The sequence below is a fragment of the Bos indicus genome, chromosome 13, assembly GCF_029378745.1.
Source record: "Bos indicus isolate NIAB-ARS_2022 breed Sahiwal x Tharparkar chromosome 13, NIAB-ARS_B.indTharparkar_mat_pri_1.0, whole genome shotgun sequence".
Classification (NCBI taxonomy): Eukaryota; Metazoa; Chordata; class Mammalia; order Artiodactyla; family Bovidae; genus Bos; species Bos indicus.
The window spans coordinates 37,192,461-37,214,722 of NC_091772.1; the positions used below are offsets into that span (position 1 = coordinate 37,192,461).

General features: G+C 38.5%; 1 protein-coding gene across 22 annotated transcripts in view; it reads right to left on the bottom strand.

The window, feature by feature from the left end:
- LOC109568017 (ankyrin repeat domain-containing protein 26-like) overlaps window positions 1-14,931 on the bottom strand; it is a 92,013-nt gene extending 77,082 nt beyond the window's left edge. For 16 of the 22 annotated variants that reach the window (XM_070800999.1, XM_070800994.1, XM_070800993.1 and 13 more), the window contains exons 1-5: window positions 14,572-14,931; window positions 8,870-8,939; window positions 3,890-4,019; window positions 3,526-3,587; window positions 2,256-2,352 (exon numbers count right to left, since the gene is read on the bottom strand). In XM_070800999.1, the coding sequence (XP_070657100.1) occupies window positions 2,256-2,352; window positions 3,526-3,587; window positions 3,890-4,019; window positions 8,870-8,939; window positions 14,572-14,579 (367 nt within the window). In that variant the 5' untranslated portion in view covers window positions 14,580-14,931. Of the gene's footprint in view, window positions 1-2,255; window positions 2,353-3,525; window positions 3,588-3,889; window positions 4,020-8,869; window positions 8,940-14,571 lie in introns of those variants that run through there. The other 6 variants (XM_070801004.1, XM_070801003.1, XM_070800987.1 and 3 more) reach the window with 5 other exon arrangements.
- Window positions 14,932-22,262: the final 7,331 nt, after the last annotated feature.

The window sequence follows — 22,262 nt, forward strand, 5'->3', positions numbered from 1 at the left end:
ACAGATTAGTCTGGATATACACTTGTAGAAAATGACTCATAAAAATATTCATTTTTTTTTTCCACATCCATGTGGGCTACTGGTTTGCCCACAATGTCTTGGCTCCTCTAGTTTAGCCATCTTAAAGTTTCTCGATCCACTCATACAAGAAGGTATATAAGACACATCTAGGAAATAATGTATAATAAATTCTCAATATTGAAACACAATTATCAAAAAGGAAATAATACATTTAATTGCCAAAGAATTATTAGAAATTAAAAATTTGCATGTTTCAAAATCAGTGTAGTATTTATTAAAAGTATTTCTAGCATTTAGGGAATGAACCCGATTAATCTGGCTTCAAAACTTAGTTTGGTTTGGTACTACATGCTAATGCTTCAAAGGATTTCTATGAAACAACTTTCAAAAAATCAGCTATGTTTAAAAAAAAAGAATCTATGGTTCCTTTTTCAAATTAATCTAATTTGAATAACAAATACTGGTACAACATTTGTCTTTGATGCCTGAGTGGCTGCGATTTCTCCCACTTCGAACACCCCCTCCAACCTCCAGGATTCTCTGGAGCAACAATGATCTTATCTCTTTTCCCTGTAAATACACTGAAGCCATCTAGAAGGAGTTCTCTCGAGTGTCCTCATCAACTCCAAACTCACCTCCCTAAGGCCTTACTTTCCTCCCTTTGTCCTTTCACTAGATTCTCTCCTCTCCAAACGGTAATCTCTGGATCTGTGGTCTTAAATCTTCCCCCTTTACATCCTTTCTATGGATCATCCCTACCATTTCTTTCTCCCTTTTTGCTTAGCAATGGTATTTTACACCTATTAACTGCTACTTCAACTCTTTGTTTCCCTCTGGTTGTGGACATGCTCAGAAAGAAAAACAGAATAATGCTTTTCCTTGATCCTGTTATGTCCTCCACTATCCAAAGCTCTTCTTCCAGATTTCTCTAAATGCAAGGCTACACCCTTGCTACTCTGAGAGCTTGTTAGAAACGCAGATTCTCAGGCCTCCTGCTCAGCATGTGTACTTCACACGTGGCCCCCAAGTTACTAATTAAAATTCGAGGAACTCTGGTCTATAAGGAGTCTGCTTCTACGTTCAGTTCAGTTCAGTTCAGTTGCTCAGTCGTGTTCGACTCTTTGCAACCCCATGAATTGCAGCATGCCAGGCCTCCCTGTCAATCACCAACTCCCGGAGTGCTTCTACACGCATGAAAGCGAGTCCACTGGAAAGTTTCCAACTTCTAATGCAGTTTCAGTTTGCGGGGAAGTGTTAGAGTGAGGAAACAGAGGCTAAGTTTTCAGGAAAGTGAATTAAGTTGAAGTAATACTGCATTAGATACTGAAACTGCATTAGAAGTTGGAAACTTTCCAGCGAACTCGCTTTTATGCTGTGTGTTCCTTGTCTCCCCATCACGCCCCCTGCTCTCTCCTTCTTTCCAGTTCTCTTATTGTGGCCTTTGCGACACCATCCTAGAAAGCAGCATTTCGTATGACATCAGTTTGAAACATCTACAGCTGAGCACCTATGCCTGTGCTCCTCCACAGAGGATAAAGCACAGCTCTGCTGCCGAGACCTCAGATCTGAATGTCTTCCTACAGCTCTGCCTGCCAAGACCTCAGTTCTCAATGTCTTCCTAATAACTAGTAAAACAGGAAGAGGGGGAGAACTTTGCTGTTCTTCAGACAAGTTTTGGTGCCGGAAGCTCACTTCAAATTCATCGTCCATGTCAAATACTCTCTGTTTATATAAAGACCTTTATTACTTATTGCCACCTTCCCCCACAAACCCGTGCTTCCTTTTCTTCATTTCCTCCCTGTGCCCCCTCTGCCTCTCTCATCCTTCATTCCCTCTTGTTTCTTATTTCTTGACCTTCCTTAGGGTGTAGAATATCTTGAAACAGAACTAATAATAAATTTTTTCTTTTTTTTGGTCATGTGTCACATGGAATCTTAGTTCCCTGACCAGGGATAGAACCTGCACCCCCTGCATTGGAGAGCCTTAACCAGACAAAGTCTTAAACATTGAACCGTGAAGTAAATCTAATAACTAATAATTTAGCTTCTTAAACTGGATTCTCAATGTAATCTGTGGTTGACACCTGATAAGATATACAGTTGCCCTGCTTTTCTCATCTTTTTTTCTCACTACCCATCCGACAGGTGATTTTCTTTGCTTATTAGAATATATTAGCATTTCCATTTTCAATCAACGTTCTGTCAAATGGCTTTTCCGTAAAATACAGTTCTTACCTTCTACTTGTCCGTTTAATGTCTTTTTTCCTCTTTCACCAGCAGTTCTAGATAAATGATCCACATACTTCTGTGGAAGGCTCTCAGAGATACTCTGCTACAATTAATGATAATAATGAGTTGCACAAAAAGTTCCTAATCCCTTTTGAAGGAAATACCGTACTTTTAAAAACTGCCTACTTTTAACCCGGTTAAGACAGGTTTTGCCAAGATCCCACAGTTGCTATGTGACAGAACCAGGATGCTGAATTCAAACATGGTGCTGGATCACCAGGCAGTGGCTGCCTGCATCTAAGAGATCAGGCCCTTCTTATCTCCTTCCATAGCTCCCACCTTCAAACAGGGCATCGTTACTTTATGTTACTTCAAGTACGGATGCCATAAATGTACTCTGCACATGCTACTTAAGCAATCAAAAATGGTTTGCACTTACTAAAACATCACTAAAGCTAACTGCTGTTATTATAACCCCACATATTTATTACTATTTCCCATGCTTTTGCTTCTCTTGAAATGTTCTTTGCAAATCAACCTGACAATCCAAATGTAGTAATACGTTCAAGTTTCACGCACTTACTTTTCAACGTCAGTGTGGCAAAAAACCAAAATTCAACCTGTTTCTCTCTGACCCTAACAGTTTCACACATGCATATGTACCAAAGAAACATACATTTGGTTCGGAGATTGGGATTGACACATACACACCACTGTGAGTAAAATAGATAAATAATAAGGCCCTACTGTATAGCACCAGGAGCTCTACTCAGTATTCGGTAAAAGCCCATATGGAAAATGAATATAAAAAAGAGTTGATTTATATATATATATATGTATATATATATATGTAACTGATTCACTTTGATGCACACAAGAAACTGACGCAATACTGTATATCAACTGTACTGCAATAAAATTTGAAAGAAGAAAGGAAGGAACAGAGGAAGAAAGAAAGAAACATTTGATCATAGACTGACCTGGAATAATGCTACAGTTTTTAGATAAATGTAACTTCAGAACCCAAACGGATTCCTTAGGACTTCTAAGCCTTGGTTTCTGTACAACACTGATTTCATTAGGTGAATCTTGCAAATGAACAAAAGTGTACTATTTGGTAGTATTTAGCACAGAATTATTTTATTCAATACAGGTTTAAAAAAAGAACCAAGTTTTGATGCTGAAATGCAAAGGTGAGAAAGTCATAGCATCTCTTGCTTTTATGTTCTTACATCACTCAGTGCTTACATTTCAAAATAATAATAGAAGACAATACCTTAGAATCCCAAGGTGATTCTATATCTTCCTCTTCTCCCAATCCTAAGGCTGACAGCATATCTGGAAAATGGTGTCACAGATACATTAATGAGAACATTTACTAACTATGAATTTTAAAGACATATATAAGCCTATCTCTATCCATGAATATTTCAATAAAATAAAGTAGTGGAAAAGAATTTCAGAGGGTTGAAGCATTCTCAGGAAGAAAAGGTTGGTAGTAGGTGGGACAGTTATGAAGAAAGAGAGCAAAAGAAACTTACTTAAAAAGAAATTCATATAATATTTGGATGCATACTCTTTAGATGGTTTTATATTAGCTTTTAAGCATAGAAAAAATTCAAAGAAGTTCACTGACTTACCACGTCTATCATTTTTGTATGCTCCATCAACAGAAGTCGAACGGTCATGATTTGTTTGCTCTTGGGGAGCCCTGTCAATAATATCAGTATCACTTTCTTCTGCAACAAGTTCTGACTTTGTGGCCCCTTCCTATAAAAACAAGACAAAATAAAACAAAAACCCAACTTTAGAAAACATATTCATTCATTTGGTCATTCACTCAATCAGTAAGATGATAAACATTCACTCTGTCTAGGAAATCATAGACACTGTCCTGGAAGAAGTTAGAAATGTAAAGAAAAGAGTGATTCTGCGTTGTGTTCTAGGTGAGGCAGAGACACATGAAAACAAACAAGAGCAGAAAAGTATCCTTCAACAGGTCTGCAACTGAAGCACACAGAGCACAGGAAAGGCACAAAGGAGAAAGGAGGCAGGTGTACCTGTGAAGCTCAAGGAACGCTGTGATAAAGGGCTGTGTCTCAGAAGACAGAGAGTGCAGAGCCAGGATGTGAGGGGGATTCTAGGAAGGGCAGCCCGAGCAAATGGGTGAGGTGTGAAACAATGTTCACAAGTCATGTAGAAAACTAGAATAGAGTCACTGGGAACCATATAGAGAGACAAAACTGGAGAACCAGGTTCAAATGGGAGAAAGGAAGTGTCATCTTTTTCCTTCACATGTTGGGGATCTACTACACAGGTAAAGGTGTTCAGTTCAGTTCAGTCGCTCCGTCGTGTCCGACTCTTTGCTACCCCATGTACCACAGCATGTCAGGCCTCCCTGTCCATCACCAACTCCCAGAGTCCACCCAAACCACGTCCATTGAGTTGGTGATGCCATCAAACCATCTCATCCTCTGTCGTCCCCTTCTCCTCCTGCCCTCAATCTTTCCTAGCATCAGGGTCTTTTCAAATGAGTTAGCTTTTCATATCAGGTGGCCAAAATATTGGAGTTTCAGCTTCAACATCAGTCCTTTCAATGAACACCCAGGATTGATCTCCTTTAGGATGGACTGGTTGGAGCTCCTTGCAGTCCAAGGGACTCTCAAGAGTCTTCTCCAACACCACACTTCAAAAGCATCAATTCTTCTATGTTCAGCTTTCTTTATAGTCCAACTGTCACATCCATACATGACCACTGGGAAAACCATAGCCTTGACTAGATGGAGCTTTGTTGGCAAAGTAATGTCTCTGCTTTTTAATATGCTGTCTAGGTTGGTCATAACTTTCCTTCCAAGGAGTAAGCGTCTTTTAATTTTATGGCTGCAATCACAACCTGCAGTGATTTTGGAGCCCAGAAAAATAAAGTCAGCCACTGTTTCCACTGTTTCCCCATCTATTTGCCATGAAGTGATGGGACCAGATGCCATGATCTTAGTTTTATGAATGTTGTGCTTTAAACCAACTTTTTCACTCTCCTCTTTCACTTTCATCAAAAGGCTCTATAGTTCCTCTTCACTTTCTGCCATAAAGATGGTGTCATCTGCATATCTGAGATTACTGATATTTCTCCCAGCAATCTTGATTCCAGCTTGTGCTTCCTCCAGCCCAGCGTTTCTCATGATGTACTCTGCATATAAGTTAAATAAGCAAGGTGAGAATATACAGCTTTGATGTACTCCTTTTCCTATTTGAAACCAGTCTGTTGTTCCATGTCCAATTCTAACTGTTGCTTCCTGACCTGCATACAGATTTCTCAAGAGGCAGATCAGGTGCTCTATTCTCATCTCTTTCAGAATTTTCCAACAGTTTAGTGTGATCCACACAGTCAAAGCCTTTGGCATAGTCAATAAAGCAGAAGTAGATGTTTTTCTGGAACTCTCTTGCTTTTTTGATGATCCAGCAGATGTTGCCAGTTTGATCTCTGGTTCCTCTGCCTTTTCTAAAACCTTCTTGAACATTTGGAAGTTCACAGTTCACGTATTGCTGAAGCTGGCTTGGAGAATTTAAAGCATCACTTTACTAGCATGTGAGATGAGTAAAGGTGTTCAGATCAGATCAGATCAGTCGCTCAGTCGTGTCCGACTTTTTGCAACCCCATGAATCGCAGCACGCTAGGCCTCCCTGTCCAACACCAACTCCCGGAATTCACCCAGACTCACGTCCATCGAGTCAATGATGCCATCCAGCCATCTCATCCTCTGTCGTTCCCTTCTCCTCCTGCCCCCAATCCCTCCCAGCATCAGAGTCTTTTCCAATGAGTCAACTCTTCGCATGAGGTGGCCAAAGTACTGGAGTTTCAGCTTTAGCATCATTCCTTCCAAAGAAATCCCAGGGCTGATCTCCTTCAGAATGGACTGGTTGGATCTCCTTGCAGTCATCACAAATATATTTTATTTTATTTGGTGCCATGCTTTATTCAAATATATTCGTATTTACACCAGGAAGTAGTAAATATGACAGGATTTTAAAGACAGCATCATGGAAAAAACAAAAACCTATAAGCAATGCTCCACAGAGAACATTAAGCACCCTACACACTGTACATATATGTATGAAAGTGTAATTAAAAAGCAAATTTGGCTGTAAAAACAGCCAAATAAAGACGGTAAGAGTCATTCTAAAACAAACTGCAGAGTCAAGAGGAAAGAAAAGATTGGCAAGTATATTTTAGAATGATTACTCTGGCAGCAACATAAAGATGAACATCAGGAGAGCAAAACTAGAAAAGAATATTTCAAGATCATAGGTGAGAAATGAATTAGTGTAATAAGATATGAAAAATGTTAAACAGGTAGAAAACACTGAACTTGGTAAGTGACTGGATACAGTAATTTCAAGGAAGGTGGAGTCCAGAGTTTTTCCCGCTGTAGCATTTCAGTGATTCTGTCTGCTATGATGGGGAGGACAGATGACAGGGTTGCTTACAAAAAGGCAGGAAGGAGGGATGCATCAAGGACAATGGCTTCAGTTTGGGGTGTATTAAATGAATTTGAGGCATGCAAGGGGCTCGAAAAGATTTGGATAAATACCATTGGGTTAGAAATAGAGAAACTTTTTCAGGAAAAGCGTATACCCTTAGGATAATTATTTGTAAAATATACTAAACTGGTATAATTAGTATAAACATAGGCAGAATTCTGAACTTTTGAAAATAAAACAATACCAGGGGAAGAAACTATGAGATTAAAGTTGTCAATTATATATTTCAACATCTGTTTCAAAGATATAAAGCTGTAGTTTCATAAATATATGAAATATTCACTTGTGGGATATTACAATAATAAGCATTTTTAAGTTTAGTGAAAAAATTTAATTGTAAAACACCAATTCAAGATGTGACAAGAAGACTCCTTTTTAAAATTGATCTTAAACGACAAGTTTGAAATTGTAGAAGAGAAATGTTTATGTGAGGATGTAATTATGAATCATTTTAAAGTACTATTATGCTATAAGAGGGAAATAGAAAATCCTATTTGAAAAGAACTCATACAAAATTGGTAGAGAAATCAAAAGCTTTACAGACAAGCAGAAGTTAAGAGAATTTAGCACCACCAAACCAGCCTTGCAACAAATACTCAAGGGACTTACATAGCCAGTAAACACAAGAGAAAGGAAAAGACCTACAAAAACAAACCCAAAACAATTAAGAAAATACCTATAGGAACATACATATCGATAATTACTATAAATGTAAATGGATCAAATGCACCAACCAAAAGACACAGAGTAACTGAATAGATAACGATAACAAGAGCCATATATATGTTGTCTACAAGAGACCCACTTCAGACCTAGAGACACATACACACTGAAAGTAAGGGTGGAAAAAGATATTCCATTCAAATGGAAACCAAAAGATGTGTACTCCTTTCCCGATTTGGAACCAGTGTGTTGTTCCATATCCAGTTCTAACTGTTGCTTCTTGTCCTGTAATCAGATTTCTCAAGAAGCAGGTCAGGTGGTCTGGTATTCCCATCTCTTGAAGAATTTTCTACACTTTGTTGTGATCCACAGAGTCAAATGGTTTGGCACAGTCAATAAAGCAGAAGTAGATGCTTTTCTGGAAATCTGTTGCTTTTTTAATGATCTAGATGATATTGACAATTTGATGTCTGGTTCCTCTGCCTTTTCTAAATCCAGCTTGAGCATCTGGAAGTTCATGGTTCACATACTACTGAAGCCTGGCTTGAAGAATTTTGAGCATCACTTTGCTAGCATGTGAGATGAATGCAATTATGTGGTAGTTTTAACATTCTTTGGCATTGCCTTTCTTTGGGATTGGAATGAAAACAGACTTTTCCAGTCCTGTGGCCACTGCTCAGGTTTCCAGATTTTCTGGCATATTGAGTGCAGCACTTTCACAGCATCATCTTTTAGGATTAGACATAGCTAAGCTGCAATTCCATCACCTCCACCCGCTTTGTTCCTGGTGATGCTTCCTAAGGCCCACTTGACTTCGCATTCCAGGATGTCTGGCTCTAGCTGAGTGATCACACCATCCTGGTTATCTGGGTCATGAAGCTCTTTTTTGTATAGTTCTTCTGTTTATTCTTACCACCTCATCTTAATATATTCTGCTTCTGTTAGGTCCATACCATTTCTGTCCTTTATTGTGCCCATCTTTGCATGAAATGTTCCCATGGTATCTCTAATTTTCTTGAAGAGATCTCTAGTCTTTCCCATTCTATTGATTCCCTCTATTTCTTTCATCACTAAGAAAGGCTTTCTTATCTCTCCTTGCTATTCTTTGGAACTCTGCATTCAAATGGGTATATCTTTCCTTTTCTACTTTGCCTTTTGCTCTCTTCTTTTCTCAGCTATTTGTAAAGCCTCCTCAGACAACCATTTTGCCTTTTTGCATTTCTTTTTCTTAGGGATGGTCTTGATCACTGCCTCCTGTACAATGTCACGAATATCCGTCCATAGTTCTTCATGCACTCTGTTAATCAGATCTAATCCCTTGAATCTATTTTTCACTTTCATTGTCTAATCATAAGGGTAAATACTATATGAAACTAAATTCAGAGCAGGAAAACTAATTTCACAATGGAACACTTTACCTTGGTTTTAAAATCTAAGACTTCATCATCTGCTGTAGGCCCTAAATCAACGCCAGGTTTATTGGGAAACCTTTAAAGCAAAAACATACAATAAAAATGAGTGAGTTCATTTCTTTGAACAACAACAAAACAAGTGAAAGTTTTTTATATATTAAATGAACTTTCTTGACATGAATAAAATTTGGCCTGTTTTAAAACAGCTTTTTTTTTAAAAAAAGATTTTTTGATGTGGACCAGTTTTAAAGTCTTTATTGAATTTGTTCCAATGGTGCTTCTATGTTCTCTTTTGGCTGTCTGTCCCCGAGGCATGTGAGATCTTGGCTTCCCTGAATGAATATCAAACCCACACTGCCTACACTGAAAGAAGTCTTATTAACCATCTTAACCACTGCAGCCCCAGGCAAGTCTCCAAAAAAGTTTTTTATTACCTATTTCTGCTTCCGTCTCTCCCAACCTATGAAATATCCAGTTAACACTCATTCTTAGTTTCCATAACAGAGGGTGACAGCCTAAAAATAATCTGTTTTCACCAAAAGTTCTAATAGCTGAACAGAAAATCCAATTGATGGATTGAAATAATTTTTTTTGCCCAAATTGGAATAAACCTGATGACTTAAAACAAAGTGGAAGAATAGGCTTTTCCTCCTCCATTGTCTGTTCCCAGTTCAGAGACTAATCTGAGTCTGTCCAAAAGGGGAGTCTAGGTCCGTCAGCAGGGAAACCACTTATTGAGAAGGCACCAGTTCTCTCCTTTACTCTAAAAGAGAGTACATGGAGTTTCCCTACAATGTCAAAACTTAAAATGTAGACAAGTCAAAGAACTAATTTATATCTATCTTTAACTTATGTGCTATATGGGTACTTCTCAGTCTCTGCTGAGGGACATAGGATTAGACGTGGGAGCCAGGAATGCCAACTGTCAAACCACAGGTCAACTCATTTTAACGGCGGAATCACAGGTCAATTCATTAACCTCCTGAAACCAGAGTTGCCTAACATGGACGGAGGAGCCTGGTGGGCTGCAGTCCATGGGGTAGCTAGAGTCGGACACGACTGAGCGACTTCACTTTCAGTTTTCACTTTCATGCATTGGAGAAGGAAATGGCAACCCACTCCAGTGGTCTTGCCTGGAGAATCCCAGGGACGGGGGAGCCTGGTTGGCTGCCATCTATGGGGTTGCACAGAGTCGGGCATGACTGAAGCAAGTTAGTAGCAGCAGCAGCAGGACACAGCTACTTTACAAAGCTGCTGTGATGAATCTGAGGTCATAAATAAGCACGTAATGCAGTGTCTAACCCAGAGTAGAATGCTCAACAAACATTAGTTTCTCTTCTCCATGTTCCCTTAGTTAAACATATAATTTAAAACACCCTAAAAATCCTACCTGCTTAAAGAGTCTTCTTCAGAACTCTCATCCAATATTAAAGAAAAAAGCAAGATGCATTTTAAATCAACAAAAGAAAAATACAGAATATTAAAACCTCAAGACTGATGCTTGATTTAAAAGTATTCCTTTCAAACCACACCTGGAGGCCACACTAGAGGGAACAGTGATTGTACTATACTCGTAGGTTACTAATGCCTAAGAACCACTCCTCCCCTTTATAGTCATCAAATGCAAAACAAAAACACAAAGAAAGAACTGCTATTTACAATGACCATAATCCTAACCAAACTCCAGGAGACTGACAGAAAATGATATTAGACCATTGATAGAATCAGTATTATAAACTGACAGTAGCACACTTAAACAGCACAGTATTTCTGGACTTCCATTGCCTGGAGCAGTGAACAGAGACTATAGGTGTCTTTTGGGGACATGACAACTTCTCTGACTCTTCAGTTCACAATGAAAACGCCTGATCACAGGGAAGCTTGGTCTACAGGCATTGAACTTCAGAGCATGGTAAAACATAGGAAGCAAAGTCTTCTCTTCTTGGCCCTCTTTCCAAGGGCAAGAGAAGTATGAAAGATGTAGTGATTCCAGGTTTAGAAAGGATAATCTCTTGAAAGGGAGGTGGGGGAGGGCAAACGGGTAAAGGAAGTCAACTCGGTTGTGAGAATGGGGACTGGAATTGTAGTGGTGAGCATGCAGTAGGGTACATAGAAGCTGAACTTTTAAAAAACGTCTAAATACTTACATATATATATATATATATATATATATATATATATACATACATACACACACACACACTAATATGCTTAAAAAGAATCTCTTGAGATTCTCTCCTTCCATTGCTCAAGAGTATCTGGACCACATAGAGCAGGATGGTCCAAAGAGTGCTGTGTACTAGTGAGGGATATCATTATATCAATCCTCCCCATTATATGGCAAATGTTTATAGAAATCATGCTTTTTCAGCTTGGAAGTCATACATCATCACATTTTAAGCTGATGAACAAGGGGAGGGAGGGAAGGATGGAGGGAGCCATGGACTCTGGTGCCTTTGGACAACATTTCCCAGGGGTCGTCATGATCTGATGCTGGAGGGGTGACTCACATTCAGTGACTCCAGGGGAGAAGAGCACTGCAAGCTTGAGCCTGGAGAGCAGGGGCAGTGATTTTTAAATGTTTGCACCCTGTGACATCAGAACAATGCTTAGTACATAAGAGACTCTTGAAAGTTATCTGTTTAGTGAACAAGTGAACAACTAAATAGGCATGTTTTCTTTGAAAATGTTGTTTAGAAAAATACAGAAATTAACCAGAGACAACTCTTTTCTATTTTGAATGTATTGAAGACCAAGACTCTGTCATCTCTGTATTACCTCTGACTAATGTATTAAACCAACCTACAGTTCTTTGATAGATGTTTTTGTTGTTCAGTTACCAAGTCGTGTCTGACTCTTGCAACCCCATGGACTGCATCTCACCAGGCTCTTCTGCCAATGGGATTTCCCAGGCAAAAGTACTGGAGTGGATTGCTGTTTCCTTCTCCAGGGGATCTTACCGACACAGGGATCAAACCATATCTCCTGCATTGGCAGGTGGATTCTTTACTAGTGAGCCATCTGGGAAGCCCCCTTTGATTAGACAGAGGTCTACTCAGTTAAAGGTGTCCTCAGACACCCTGTGCAATGTGCCACATTGAGCAGGCCTAATGCTGTTTTTGTTAATCCGAAGTATTTTTTGTGCTTTTAGTAGAACCTGCAGAGTCCCAAGTTGATCTATTTGAATATCTATTATGATAATCTTTTAACTGATGGCAAGAGAACATCTTGTTCTTACAAAACTATACTGTCATGACAATTATCTAACACACAGAAGAAAACATCTGGTCCTAATGACGTCAACCTACCTCACTCTCTTTGGATCTGTAAGGAATGAAGTTGCTAATAGAGACCTGCTTGGTACGCAATAGGCAAAACAACTGGCTCTCAACCAGGCGTTGCTTTTCCGCCTTCTGTACTGTTGGTAGGTATCTTTCAGAAATAATCTCTCACTATTATGCTGCACACTGGCTCTGCTTTGCAGTTCTTTTGTTTATCATTTCTTATCCTACCAGGAAGGGATTATTCAGGTTCTCAGTTTTAATGATGGTAACTATTTTAGTGAGACTAATCACTACACAGTAACTACTAACTATTCATTCACTAAATGCAAACTATTTCTAAAAATGAATGTTCAGTTTCATAAGAAGTCCAATTTGATATAGGACTATAGATGAAATATACATCATACTAAGTTAAAAAATTTTTTTCTTATTTACACAAAGATCTAATATAGGACTTTAGGGGCCATATTAAATACATGGATTTCTTTTCAGACAATACTGTCTTTGATGTTAAATCACCTATAATTAACCTCTTAAATAATTATGAATACTAGAGTATTAAAAAAGTAATTTAGAAAATAAAACACATATGCAATTTACACCAATTTTTTCATAGTTCTTTCATTATTGAAACTTCCTCACTCCTACTTTATCTATGGTAGAATCACCAAGAGTAATTAGGTATCAGATGATGTACCTGGGTTGCTATTTTCAGGAGAAGTTTCAGGTCTCTTTTCTTTATATTCAGAAATCAGTTGGCGAATGCTATGTATTAAAATTGTGATAAATAATATTTTAACACTAATATGAAAAACAACTACCAAATTCTTAGATCATTTCAGATAAGGTTGTCAGAAGATATAAATCTTCAAAAAAAATTCTAAAAAAAATTGAAAGCAACAAATTATTTTTATCTGTACTACATTCCTATTACTGCCAAAAAGATCAACCCTGTCTGCTAATCCGACTTGCCTATAGACAGCTTGATTGACACAGAGTTTTACATTTTTTTGAGTTGTTAAAATGTTAATTCAATCTCCAGATTTCTTTTCCTTTTTTTGTGTGTGCCAAAATCCAGGAAACTCAAGAATTCTTGCTTTTGAAATAATTCTTAGTGAGGTCTTTGGGGTGGGAAGGAGGCTCACAAGGAAGGGGAAATATGTATACTTAGAACTGATCTATGATGTTATACAGCAGAAAACAACACAACATTGTAAAGCAATTATTCTCCAATTTAAAAAATTAAAGTTAAGAAACAATAGTAAAGGGAAAAATAAGGTCTCTGTCAGCAGGAAAAAAAATATATAAATAAGAATTTGAGATTTCTTCTGGTACTTTTCTCACTGTGCATATTTAAAATGTTTGATCCACACTCCATCTGAAACTTTTTGATGAGATAAAAATCTAGTTACTTTTCTCTTTTATCAGGTTATTTCTCCACCATCTATATACAATTTATCTTTCCTAATAGAAAATATCATCAGTATCAAGTTCTAAAGTTTTACCTACATTTGGGTGTTTGGGCATTTTCTATTCTGTTCCATTCATTTATCTATGCCCTTTACAGTTGTTAGTGAATGAATATTTTGTGGGCACTTACGGCACATTTTTATATCATGAAGAGCAAGTCTTAGTCTACTATGTACAATTTTAATTTCATCACAATAATTAAAGACAGCATATGTAATCCAAAATGTTTAAAATCATGATATATTGATTTGGTTTAAGTATAGAAAAACCATATATCCTAAGAAAATGTCTTCCTATTCAAGGACACAGCAAGCTTCCTACTTCAAAGCTGTCTTCTAAGGTCCTTCAACAAAGAACATATACACCTAAGTGTACACTGATATAAAACGGATATTGAATTGTATCTGAGGAATTTTTAATCCAGAAGTTGACCTCTCATGGGAATTATTTTGCTCACTATGCAGTTTTCTGTAATATATACCTTATGGTATAAAACTATGTAAATTAAAAATAAGATGCTGACACCATCAGAAATCTGTCCACTGCCATGATCCATGGATTGGCGATCCATGAAGAAGTGTTTTCATAAATCACATGAGAAAAAATGTGAGAGCCAGGAGGTTCCAGAAGATTTCTTGAAGGCTATAGAACTTGAGAGCTCTTACTCATGAGTACATCATGCTAACCCATGCAAATAAAAAGTAGGAGGAAGACAGAAAAAACAGATGCTATTCATGTTTCATTTCATTTCTGTGATTACTGACATTCAGTTAAATGACTTCAAAACCATCAGCAAAGTGCCCTATAAGGGGAATTACAAGTGGGTCTGAAACCAGCTAAGGCTTTCTGCTGATCATAAATTCTGTGGGGTGCTGGATCCCAGGAAGGTGTCGAAGAGCCTTGGAGGGGAAACTCACAGGAGGGACCCCTGCCAGGCCCTTCCACCCCGCTTACCTATTCATCTTCTGTCATTCAGGCCATTCCTCCTGGGCAACAGAACCTGCTGCACTTTGGCTACGTTGCCTGCACTGGCAGCTTTGTGGATCTTTCCGAGGTCCTTGTCTCGGATGCAGTACCCGGGCTGGAAGTTGATTCTATGACAGCTGTCTCTCACTGGGTTGACGGAGGAGCCAAAGGGCGAGATGCCCTTCTTAACTCCTGAAGCCAAAACTCTTCTTCATCGCAGAGTCTACAAACTCCAACACACCTCACCTCCCCCTCAGCTCTTCAGAGTCCTCTAAACCCACACAAACACTAAGAGGTAAGCCAGAGCAGTCCTGCCACAACCTCCCAACTGGGAAGCTCAACAGTTTAGAATCTTTTATCCCAGAATGATCGTTGCTAAGCGACACCTAGAAACACATTGCCCATGTGCACAGAGGCTTGGCGTGCCAGACTGACAAGGGTGCATGTGCAAGAACTATAAGTTCATTTTCTGAAAGAAACAAACAGTATCAATAACCCCTTACCTAAACTAAGAGGGAAAGACAGGAAACTGAAATAAACACAGAAATCAAAGTGACATTAAAACTATATAACTGTCAAAATAACTATACTACCCAAAACAATCTACAGATTCATTGCAATTTCTATCAAATTACCAATGGAATTTTCCACAGAACCAGAACAAAAAAAATTTTACAGTGTATATGGAAACAGAAGGCCCCAAATAGCCAAAGCAACCTTGAGAAAGAGAAGCAAGAGTTGACAGAATCAGGTACCCTGACTTGAGCCTACTCTGCAAGCTTCAGTAATCAAAACACTGGTCCTAGTACAAAAACAGAAATATACTGAATGATCAATGAAACAAAACAGAAAGTCCAGAGAGAAACCTATGCCCAATGGTCAATTAATCTATGATAAAGGAGGCAAGACTATACAAAGACGCAAAGACAGCCTCTTCAACAAGTGGTGATAAAAAAACTCAACAGCTACAGGTATAATAAGGAAATTAGAACACTCCCTAACATCATACACAGAAACAAACTCGAAATGGACTAAAGACTTAAATATAAGGACAGGCCCTATAAAACTCTTAGAGGAAAATATAGGCACAATACTCTCTGACCTAAATTACAGCAGTATCTTTTTTCATCCACCTCTTAGAAAAATGAAAATAAAAATAGAAATAAGCAAATGGGATTTAATCAAACTTAAATGCTTTGGCACAGTGTAGGAAATCATAAACAAGACAGACCACAACCCACATAATGGGCAACAATATTTGCAAACGATGCAACTAACAAGAGATTAATCTCCGACATTTTCAAACAGCTCAAAGAGCTCAATATCAAAAAACAAACAACCTGATCACAAAATGAGTGTAGGATCTAAATATACATTTCTGTAAAGAACACCTACAACGACCAAAAAGCACGTGAAAAGATGTTCAGAAAGGATGCTCTGCATCACTAATTATTAGAGAAATGCAGAAATACTACAATGAGGTATCATTTCACACCAATCAGAATAACCATCACCAAAAAATCTACGAACAATAAATTCTTGAGTGAGTGTGGAGAAAAGGGAACCCTCCTACACTGTTTATGGAATATAAGTAGGTACACCCACTGTGGAGAACTCTATGAGGTTTCTTTAAAAACTAACTATAAACTTGCCATATGATTCAGCAATCCCAGTCCTTGGCATATATCTGGAGAAAACCATAATTCAATTAGGTACATGCACCCCAAAGTTCACTGCAGAGCTATTGACAATAGCCAAGACACAGAAGCAATCTAAGTGTCCACCAACAGAAGAATGGATGAAGAAGATGCAGTGTACACACACACACACACACACACAATGGAATACAACTCTGCTATAAAAAGAATGAAATAATGCCATTTGCAGCAACACAGAAGGATCTCAAAATTACAATACTAAGTGAAGTAACTCAGAGAAAAACAAATATCACATCACTTACTTGTGGAATCTAATCAAAATAAGTTTATTTACAAAACAAAACCAACTCACAGATCTCAAAATCAAATTATGTTTATGAAAGGGGAAACATGAGGGGAGGGATAAATTAGGAGATTGGGGTTAAAACATAGATACTATTTTTCCAGTAGTGATGTATAGCTATATGAGAGTTGAACCATAAAGAAGGCTGAGTGCTGAAGGATTGATGCTTTTAAACTGTGGTGTTGGAGTAGACTCGTGAGAGTCCTTGGACTGCAAAGGGATTAAACCAGTCAATCCTAAAGGAAATCAATTCTGAATATTCATCAGAAGGACTGATGCTGAGGCTGAAGCTCCAGTACTTCAGCCACTTGATGTGAAGAGCTCACTTATCAGAGAAGACCCTGATGCTGAGAAAGATTGAAGGCAGGAGGAGAAAAGGGACAACAGAGGATGAGATGGTTGGACAGCATCACTGACTCGATAGATATGAATTTGAGCTAACTCCACAAGATAGTGGAGGACAGAGGAGTCTGGCAGGCTGCAGTCCATTGGTCACAGAGTCAGACATGACTGAGTGACTAACACTTTGAATTTGAAATTGGAAAACTTAACAGTGCTGGGTTTTAAATATGCCTAAAAGTAACATTCGTGACACTGTACAGGAGACAGGGATCAAGACCATCCCCATGGAAAAGAAATGCAAAAAAGCAAAATGGCTGTCTGAGGAGGCCTTACAAATAGCTGTGAAAAGAAGAGAAGCAAAAAGCAAAGGAGAAAAGGAAAGATATAAGCATCTAAATGCAGAGTTCCAAAGAAGAGCAAGGAGAGATAAGAAAGCCTTTCTCAGCAATCAATGCAAAGAAATAGAGGAAAACAACAGAATGGGAAAGACTAGAAATCTCTTCAAGAAAATTAGAGATACCAAGGGAACATTTCATGCAAAGATGGGCTCGATAAAGGACAGAAATGGTATGCACCTAACAGAAGCAGAAGATATTAAGAAGAGGTGGCTAGAATACACAGAAGAACTGTACAAAAAAGAGCTTCACAACCAAGATAATCATGATGGTGTGATCACTCACCTAGAGCCAGACATCCTGGAATGAGAAGTCAAGTGGGTCTTAGAAAGCATCACTACGAACAAAGCTAGTGGAGGTGATGGAATTCCAGTTGAGCTTTTTCAAATCCTGAAAAATGATGCTGTGAAAGTGCTGCACTCAATATGCCAGCAAATTTGGAAAACTCAGCAGTGGCCACAGGACTGGAAAAGGTCAGTTTTCATTCCAATCCCAAAGAAAGGCAATACCAAAGAATGCTCAAACTACCGCACAATTGCACTCATCTCACACGCTAGTAAAGTAATGCTCAAAATTCTCCAAGCCATGTGAACCATGAACTTCCAGATGTTCAAGCTGGTTTTAGAAAATGCGGAGGAACCAGAGATCAAATTGACAACATCCACTGGATCATGGAAAAAGCAAAAGAGTTCCAGAAAAACATTTATTTCTGCTTTATTGACTATGTCAAAGCCTTTGACTGTGTGTATCACAATAAACTGTGGAAAATTCTGAAAGAGATGGGAATACCAGACCACCTGACCTGCCTTTTGAGAAACCTATATGCATGTCAGGAAGCAACAGTTAGAACTGGACATGGAACAACAGACTGGTTCCAAATAGGAAAAGGAGTACGTCAAGGTTGTATATTGTCACCCTGCTTATTAAACTTATATGCAGAGTACATCATGAGAAACGCTGGGCTGGAAGAAGCACAAGCTGGAATCAGGATTGCTGGGAGAAGTATCAATAACCTCAGATATGCAGATGACACCACCCTTATGGCAGAAAGTGAAGAGGAACTAAAAAGCCTCTTGATGAAAGTGAAAGTGGAGAGTGAAAAAGTTGGCTTAAAGCTCAACATTCTGAAAACGAAGATCATGGCATCTGGTCCCATCACTTCATGGGAAATAGATGGGGAAACAGTGGAAACAGTGTCAGACTTTATTTTGGGGGGCTCCAAAATCACTGCAGATGGTGATTGCAGCCATGAAATTAAAAGACGCTTACTCCTTGGAAGGAAAGTTATGACCAACCTAGATAGCATATTGAAAAGCAGAGACATTACTTTACCAACAAAGGTCCGTCTAGTCAGGGCTATGGTCTATTTTCCAGTGGTCATGTATGGATGTGAGAGTTGGACTGTGAAGAAAGCTGAGGGCCAAAGAATTGATGCTTTTGAACTGTGGTGTTGGAGAAGACTCTTGAGGGTCCCTTGGACTGCAAGGAGATCCAACCAGTCCATTCTGAAGGAGATCAGCCCTGGGATTTCTTTGGAGGGAATGATGCTGAAGCTGAAACTCCAGTACTTTGGCCACCTCATGCGAAGAGTTGACTCATTGGAAAAGACTCTGATGCTGGGAGGGATTGGGGGCAGGAGGAGAAGGGGATGACAGAGGATGAGATGGCTGGATGGCATCACTGACTCGATGGACATGAGTCTGAGTGAACTCCCGGAGTTGGTGATGGACAGGGAGGCCTGGCATGCTGCGATTCATGGGGTCGCAAAGAGTCGGACACGACTGAGCGACTGAACTGAATTGAACTGAATCCCTTGCACTCCTATACGTTAACAATGAGAAAACTGAGAAATGAAGAAAACAATCCCATTCACCATTGCAATGAAAATGAAATACTTAGAAATAAATTTAATTTTAAATAAGTTGGGGCTGGGTGCACTGGGATGACCCAGAGGGATGGTATGCGGAGGGAGGAGGGAGGAGGGTTCAGGATGGGGAACACATGTATACCTGTGGCGGATTCATTTCGATATTTGGCAAAACCAATATAATATTTTAAAGTTTAAAAATAAAATAAAAATAAAATAAAAACTATAAAACACTTACGAAAGAAATCAAAGATGACATAAATAGATGGAGAAATATATGTTGTTTATGGATTGAAAGAATCAATATAGTGAAAATGAGTATACTACCCAAAGCAATCTATAGATTCAGTGAAATCCCTATTAAGATGCCAATGGATTTTTCACAGACTTAGAACATATAATTTCACAATTTGTATGGAAACCCCAAAAATCTTAAATAACCAAAACAATCTTGAGAAAGAAGAATGGAACTGGAGGAATCAACCTGCCTGACTTCAGACTCTACCACAAAGCTGTAGTCATCAAGACAATATATATTTCTTTTTCTTCCCGGCTATATCTTGCCTCTACTTCTGCCATCTCTGTAGAACTATCTGCCTGCACCCTAACAGTATTCTCAGAAAACATGGAGTTCATCAAATTGTCAAGTTTCTGTAGTCCTTAAGGCTAGGAAACCCAGACTCAAGCAATCAAGTCTGTGTCGCTGTCACTTGGTGGGTGACCTTAAAGTTTCCCAGACATTGATTTTGTCACTAGTTTATCCTCAGGAAAAAACCAACCAACCACATCCATATGGGTCCTGCCAAAGTATTTGGCCTTATCTCTTTACCACCCTCTTCTGCCCCTTAGCTCTGCATCTAACCAGACAGACTGTAGGATCCCACAGGTGTGCTTCCTCACCTCTGGTCTTTGTGCATGCTTCTCCCCTCTATCGCCTGTACTTTTTTCCTGTCCTTCATGTATCTACTTCCTCAGCACCTCCACCAAAAAGCTGACAGTATTGACACAAAGCTGGCTGTCCCTTGTGCCGTCTTTTATATCTTAGTATTTATGACTCTGCATGGAAATTGTCTGTTTTTCCAGTTTATGGGATATCATTTTTCAGAGTGGACTGGATCACCTTCATCTTGTAATGCCAGTGTTTGTCACAGCACCTTTGTATATAGTTATTGAATAAATGAATGAAGAATGAGAAAACCAGAAGCTCTGACAGCCACATGTGGGACCAAGGGCAGATTATGTAATTGTAATCTTGTATTTTGTTTCTCTAAATATGTTCCATTTTTCAGAACACTTAGAAATATCTCAGTTTTTTTTTAAACTAATACTTAGTTAACTCAAGTATTTTAGGTAAAGAATGTAATCCTTTTTCTTTCCAGATGGTGCTGAATTTGAATCTGAATCCTATGGCGTGTCTCCTTTAGGATCTACAGATGCGTCAAACCTGTATCAGGACCTACTTTTGAAAACATCACAAGAACATGTACAGGTTTTGAAGAAAAAATATATGATCTGAAAGATAAATAGTAAAAATTTCCCTTCTGGACTGTTTTCATGAAATTTTAGTTGTTTCCCATTAAACATGATGAGAAAGTCTTTATTAAAGGGAAATATTTTTGTGTGTATGATGAAAATTTATATGGTATTTTAAAAATGCTACTTTTAAGTAGTATTAATATTACTTTTAAGCAGTAGTATCTAAGTACTTGTGATACTAAGTATTTTCTCTCCACCTAACTTAATTTTAAGCAGATTTTAAAACCAGCACTGTGAAGTTTTCCATATTCAGAATGAAAGTGTTGGTCACTCAGTCATGTCTGACTTTCTGCGACCAGAAAGTCTGCCCGCCAGACTCCTCTGTCCTCCACTATCTTGTGGAGTTAGCTCAAATTCTTATCTATTGAGTCAGTGATGCTATCCAACCATCTCATCCCCTTTCTCCTCCTGCCTTCAATCTTTTCCAGTGTCAGGATCTTCTCTGATGAGTCAGCTCTCACATCAGGTGGCCGAAGTATTGGAGCTTCAGCCTCAGTCCTTCTGAGGAATATTCAGGTTTGATTTCCTTTAGGATTGACTGGATTAATCTCTTTGCAGTCCAAGGACTCTCATGAGTCTACTCCAACACCACAGTTCAAAAGCATCAGTTCTTTGGCACTCAGCCTTCTTTATGGTCCAACTCTCATATCCATATCTGACTATTGGAAAATAGTGTCTGTATATTAACTGCAATCTCCTAATTTTTCCCTCCCCTCATGTTTCTCTTTCATAACCATAATTTGATTTTGAGATCTGTGAGTTGGTTTCTGTTTTGTAAATGAGCTTATTTTGATTAGATTCCACATGTAAGTGATGATATTTGTTTTTCTCTGAGTTACTTCACTTAGTATTGTAATTTCGAGATCCATCTGTGTTGCCTCAAATGGCATTATTTCCTTCTTTTTATAGCTGAGAAATACTCCATTGTGTGTGTGTGTGTGTGTGTGTGTGTGGTGTGTGTGGTATGTTTGTGTGTGTATATACTGCATCTTCTTTATCCATTCTTCTGTTGATGGACACTTAGGTTGCTTCCATGTCTTGTCTATTGTCAATAGTTCTGCAGTGAATATTGGGGTGCATGTGTCTATTTGAATTATGGTTTTCTCCAGATATATGCCCAGGACTGAAATTGCGGAATCATATGGCAAGTCTACAGTTAGTTTTTGAAGAAACCTCCATAGAGCTCTCCACAGTGAGTGTACCTAGTTACATCCATATGCAGTGTAGGAGGGTTCCCTTTTATCCACACTCTCTCCAGCATTTATTGTTTGTAGACTTTTTGATGGTGGCTATTCTGATTGGTGTGAAATGGTACTTCATTGTAGTATTTCTGCATTTCTCTAATAATTAGTGATGTGGAGCATCCTTTCTGAGCATCATTTCATGTGGTTTTTGGTCGTCTGTAGGTGTTCTTTAGAGAAAAGTATATTTAGATCTTATACTCATTTTGTGATTGGGTTGTTTGGTTTTTAATATTGAGCTCTTTGAGGTGTTTGAATATGTTGGAGATTAATCCCTTGTCAGCTGCATCATTTGCA